This window comes from Pteropus vampyrus, unplaced genomic scaffold, assembly GCF_000151845.1.
Source record: "Pteropus vampyrus isolate Shadow unplaced genomic scaffold, Pvam_2.0 Scaffold944, whole genome shotgun sequence".
NCBI classification, from domain to species: domain Eukaryota; kingdom Metazoa; phylum Chordata; class Mammalia; order Chiroptera; family Pteropodidae; genus Pteropus; species Pteropus vampyrus.
This window is the reverse complement of record NW_011889725.1, coordinates 17949-23144: the sequence shown is the minus strand read 5'-3', so window position 1 is coordinate 23144 and position 5196 is coordinate 17949. Positions and strand designations below refer to the sequence as shown.

Here is a 5196-nt window from a genome sequence, read left to right as displayed (position 1 = left end):
CACCTGCCTGGGCCCGCCCCTGCCGCAAGTCCCCAGGGCGCACCGCCGGCGCGGAAGCCCGGCCTCAGCTACCGGCTGAGTCGCCCTAGGGGCCGAGGCCGCGCCCTTGGTCCTAAACCTTCACCCGGCATCTCCGAGGAGCTGACATCGAAGGACAAGGAGAGCGGGCGCGTTGCTGGAGGCCTGCAGCAGAGGCCCCCGCCATGCTACGGATGTCGCCGCCCCAACCCCGAAGGAGCAGAGGGCAAGATCCGCAAAGGCCCTGCCGAAGCACTCGCTCGTGTTGCCAAGAAGAGCAGCCCCGCAGTCGTGGATGCCCCCTCCACGGCTCAGGCGGAGTAACAGCCCGACTCCCTCCCCAGGGACTCCCTGGCCCGGGCTGCAGGTGATGTCCCCTTGAGGAGATGGTGCCCCTTGGCGCTACACAGTCCAAACATCCATTACTGACTGTCGGATTTGTGCCCTGAGAAAAAAAATGCATGCCCCTGCCCCAAGGTTTGGGGGTAAACTACAACATCTATATCTAAACTCCCTCTTACCAGCTGCTTCAGTAGTTTCTGCGCACACACTCTCTCACACGCACACATCCAGACAAGCACACATGCCTCTGAATCTGTTCTTTTTTAAACATCCGACCAGGACCACAGCTATTCTGCATCCCCAGGTGAATTGGTCGAAGTACTTTAAACATATTTTTATATTTAACGCAAAAACAAAGATTATCTGACATTGCTGTGTGATGTTACTCGCCCAAGTGGTCATTTTCTCAATAAATCATTTCACGGTGATTTTATCTGTTATCGCAGTTGTGTGATTTTTTAAAGGCTGCCAGCACATAATTGTACTGAGACGGTCCATTCGGTCTTTTTTTTTTTTTCCCCCAGAACTGGGTTTAGCCAACATCATACCTGTTCTTCTTTTCACAAGTCACAAACTTAAGACTAATTCCGGGCTTATGGATTGAACTTCTCAAGTTATTCTAAAGGCTTAGAAGACACAGAGAGGGAAGAAGTGTCCTCATCGTTTTCTTTTTCATCCTTTTCCCCTGTCCTGCCATTTGAGCAATAAGTCTGGAGGGTGGGCCCATCTACCCACACTTACTGCTTAGGTACTCTCTGAGGCAAAACACAAAAGACTGAGCAAAACACCATGACAAGCAAGAAAACTTGGCTCTCTGGAAACAAATTTTGCCTTTTAGTTTTTTTTTTCTTCTTTCAATAATACCATTTAGGTATTTTAAAGAAAATGGACATGAGGGGCTAGAGGGTGGGGGAAATGGAGAGATGTCGGTCAAAAGGTACAAACCTTCAGTTATAAGATGAATAAGTTCCAGGGTCCCAATGTACAGTTAGCAGTACTGTTTTGCATACTCGAAAGTTGCCATGAGAGTACAGCTTTAATGTTCTCACCATGACAACAACAACAGCGGAACGGTAATTATGTGAGGTATAGGATGTGTTAATTATCTTTATCTTGGTAAACATTTCACGGTAAATACATGCATCAAAAAAACCATATCATACATTCTAAATTTATATGCTATGTGTCAAATATATCTCAATAAAGCTGGGGAAAAAAGGGAAAAAAGGAAAATGGGCATGGAAGCAGGTATCATTGTTGTCATGAGTGCCTCTGGAGCTGAAGAGAAACATCTGGACCACAGGTACCATCTGTCTTTTAGGTCGAGTCCATTCAGGGGGCCTGTGGAGGATTCCTGGAAGGCTGAGCAAGTGAGGTTCAGCCCAATTCTGGCCCTTTCCCGTCAAAGAAGCTCTGACTTCCCTATCCTGGTTTTCATTTGAACATGTAGTGGGGTTGTGGATGGGAAGCAGGGGTTGGGTTTGCTGGGGAGGGGGGATGCAATGAACAAATTTGAAGCCAATGCGGGTCTTTAAAATCTCATTTTACAAATTAAGGAGATTAGGTTAACAATAGCAAAATCAAAGTAATATTCTTGTTTTAACGTTGAGGCAAATTAAACCACATTATCGACTAGCATAAGGGATGTGAAGAGTGTCTATTCAATCATTCAGTCTGGCTAAATATCCTCAATCGATTGGAGCAGAAGCAGTAGAGATTACTCATTCGGCAAATATTTGAGGGCCCGTTTGTGCCAGACTCATGGTGAAGAAGATGGTTTCTTTATCAAGGAGTTGCATCATGGTGAAGAAGATGGTCCCTTCTCTCAAGGAGCCCACAATCTAACGGAGAGTGAGACAAAACTGGCAATGACTGCACAATGGAGTGAGTGCTCTGCTGAGAGAGGAAACATAGGTGATCTAGATAATGATGGGTTTGGCTCCCTGTTAAAGGAACCAGTACTTGGATACCTGAATTTAAAATTACATCTTGGAGGCGGGTCCAAGATGGCGGGGTAGGAAGACCCTGAGCTGAGCTCACCTCCTCCACCTACACACACAAACACACACACACACACACCCTACATATAGAGCAATTCCTCCTGAAGAACAACCGAGCGACTGAACAGTTTCTGCACTGCAAACTGGAGAGGGACCACATAGAGAAGGATAGGAGTATTATATTAGACTGAAATGAGGTAACCACGGGAACCCCACCCGTAAACCTGCAGTGGGGAGGGATATCATTGAGGGGCACGCAGGGCAGACTTGCCTGCTGAGGCACAGTAATAAAACAGCGATTTAAAGGGCACCCAGACTATTCATGAAAAAAAAAATCCATTTTCTAACACCAAGGCGCCTGCCAAATGTGTGGGATACTGCGGGAACTCTCTTGGATCTGAGAAGCTGGCAAACGCCCTTGTTTACATTCCTCCTCCACCTAGATAGCGCTATGGGAGCCTAGTCCCAATGCTCCAGCCACCCCGCACAGCGCACCCGCTCCCGGGCCACCTCGCCGGCATTAGCTGCAGCCCCAGTCAGCCGGCCCACGAGGGCACCCAGCATTAGCTGTAGCACCAGTCTGCCAGTCCCCAGGGTTCCCTGAGAGCCTTGTGCCCCAGGCCAACTCACGGAGTGCCTGCTGCAGCTCCATTCACTCAGGCCTCCAGGGAGCCCCTGGAGTCAAAAACTCCAAAATTTCAGGTATCGTGACTAAGCCATTTATGACTAAATTTAAAAATATGAATTCTTGGATTCATGATTCTCATTTAGAGAGAGCTCTTGAACCTAACTGGGCTGTTCAACCAACAGAAGATTTGAAATTTAAATTTACTAGGAACTGAAGCAGATGACATCTGTTATGGACAACTAACTCCAAATTCCAGACCAGTCCTGTATAACCTACACCTTCATTATTCCTTTTTTTCCCCCTTTACTTCTGTTGCTTCCTACCTCACAAATAATATGAGAGGCCAACTGCACACTTATAATAAATATTATTTTCTTTTCCCCCTTAATTTCTGACAGGAAAAAGTAACTCAATCTGGTGATGTCGACCCCAGTAAAGGGGCCAGATTTGAAACCATACCTTTTTCTTGGGCAGACATTTCAATGAATAAATACATGATTAGAAACTTTTCAAAAACCTTAGAGGTACTGCAAGGACTACCACTGCAATAGCCAACCAGGAAAAATATTTAAATTTTCTTGCACGAGTTATATTAGACAAAAAATTTACTCTTGACCATATCCTAGCTAAGCAAGGTGGGACTTGCTTTGTCGTTAATACTTCTTGCTGTGCTCAGATAAAACACCTCTGGTAAAATGAAGATGGAACTAAATAAAATCTGGCACAAACCAAATGATTAAATACAATGTCCGCTGACATCTCATGATTCTTTAATACTGCCCTCAGGTATTGCCTACTGGTTCAGATCCATTCTGTAAATTGGACTTAGCATTTTGTTTGTTATTATAGAAATTTGTTGCTGTTATAAAACTTTGTTTTACATAGCTCGATGTTATAAAGACACTACTCTAATAATGGTTGCTCAACATTTTGAGATGATCATTAAGGCCTATGAGGCTTCGTATGAGAAACCTCAAGAAACTACAGAAGATGTTTGCCCTTAAAGAAACATGACAATAAAGCCTTCCTCTGTTCTGGCACTCTTGTGGCCTAAGGCTCCCACTTCCCAAGAAAACCACTTCCCCTCTTTTGTGGCACATGACATACCAGAAATGAACCTTCCTGTCAACAAAGGACCGACGAGGACATAACACACCCTGAATGAGCCATCCCGACAATGAAAGACCAATGATACTTTTAATAACTGATCAATGCTGCTCTCCAATGACTGATCAGCGATACTTTCAAGGAAAGTTCTTGATCAAAAGGGGAAAAAATTATAATAATAATAATAATAGTAATATTTATAATAATAATAGAAATGGAACCACTTTAAAATGGAGCCAGAGCTGCCACCCCAGAGGAAGTGCCTTGGAATGTTAAAACAGAACAAAATAACATTTGGCTTGTGCCTAAAGCAACATTATGTCCCAAAGAACTGTTTGCAAAGACACCAAAAAAACAGATGTATGACTACCAGACTGATGGTTACTGGACTGAAAAAAATTTTTTTAATTTATATTGTTTAGAATTAGCATCACCATGGTAGCTCATGTGGACCAATAGAATAAATCCCTTCCTTCTATTGATGTAATTTTTCCCCTTCCCTTTCTCATAAATACCCCTTGTCTTTATCTCCTAATCAGAACACTATTTGGGCTTCTGCCTGAATCAGTGCTCCCCGAGCAGGTGTTCTTTCTTTTTTTAACCTCACGTAAATGATCCTTGCCTCTCACTTTGAAAGTCCTTTTATTTGTAGGTTGACACTAGTTTCCCAGGTCTGAAACAAACAAAAGTAATCCCAAAAATTATTGCAGAAGAGAACATGTTTGCAAAATTGGGGGTAATTAAGGCCTCTTTAAACATGTCACAGCAATCAAAATGCTCTCTGCTTCTCCCCAGAAACAAAAACAAAATAACAGAAATTTTCAAACCAGTCAATAATAATGTGGGAGCAGATAGCTCCAAATACAGAAGGGGAAAAAGAAATCCAAATTGGCATCTGTGGTTCTGTGCCCTCCCACGTGAAGGGGGATCCATGAAGTGGTTCAGATAAGCTACAAAGTGCCACTCCCTTGACACAGCAAGTCACAGGAGGGCAATGGAGTGGTGTTGTTGTTTTTTTTTTTCCTTTGCACATATCGTTTTTGTTTATTTTTTATGTTGCATATCTTCCTTCCTTCCTTCCTTCCCTCCCTCCCTCCCTTC

At 43.9% G+C, this 5196-nt stretch overlaps 1 protein-coding gene across 1 annotated transcript in view; it reads left to right on the top strand.

Moving 5' to 3' along the window:
* LOC105309929 (Y-box-binding protein 3-like) overlaps positions 1-342 on the top strand; it is a 1118-nt gene extending 776 nt beyond the window's left edge. Inside the window, exon 2 of the mRNA XM_011386137.1 lies at positions 37-342. Coding sequence (XP_011384439.1) covers positions 37-342 — 306 coding nt within the window. The remainder of the gene's footprint in view (positions 1-36) is intronic.
* The last annotated feature ends 4854 nt before the right edge of the window (positions 343-5196 follow it).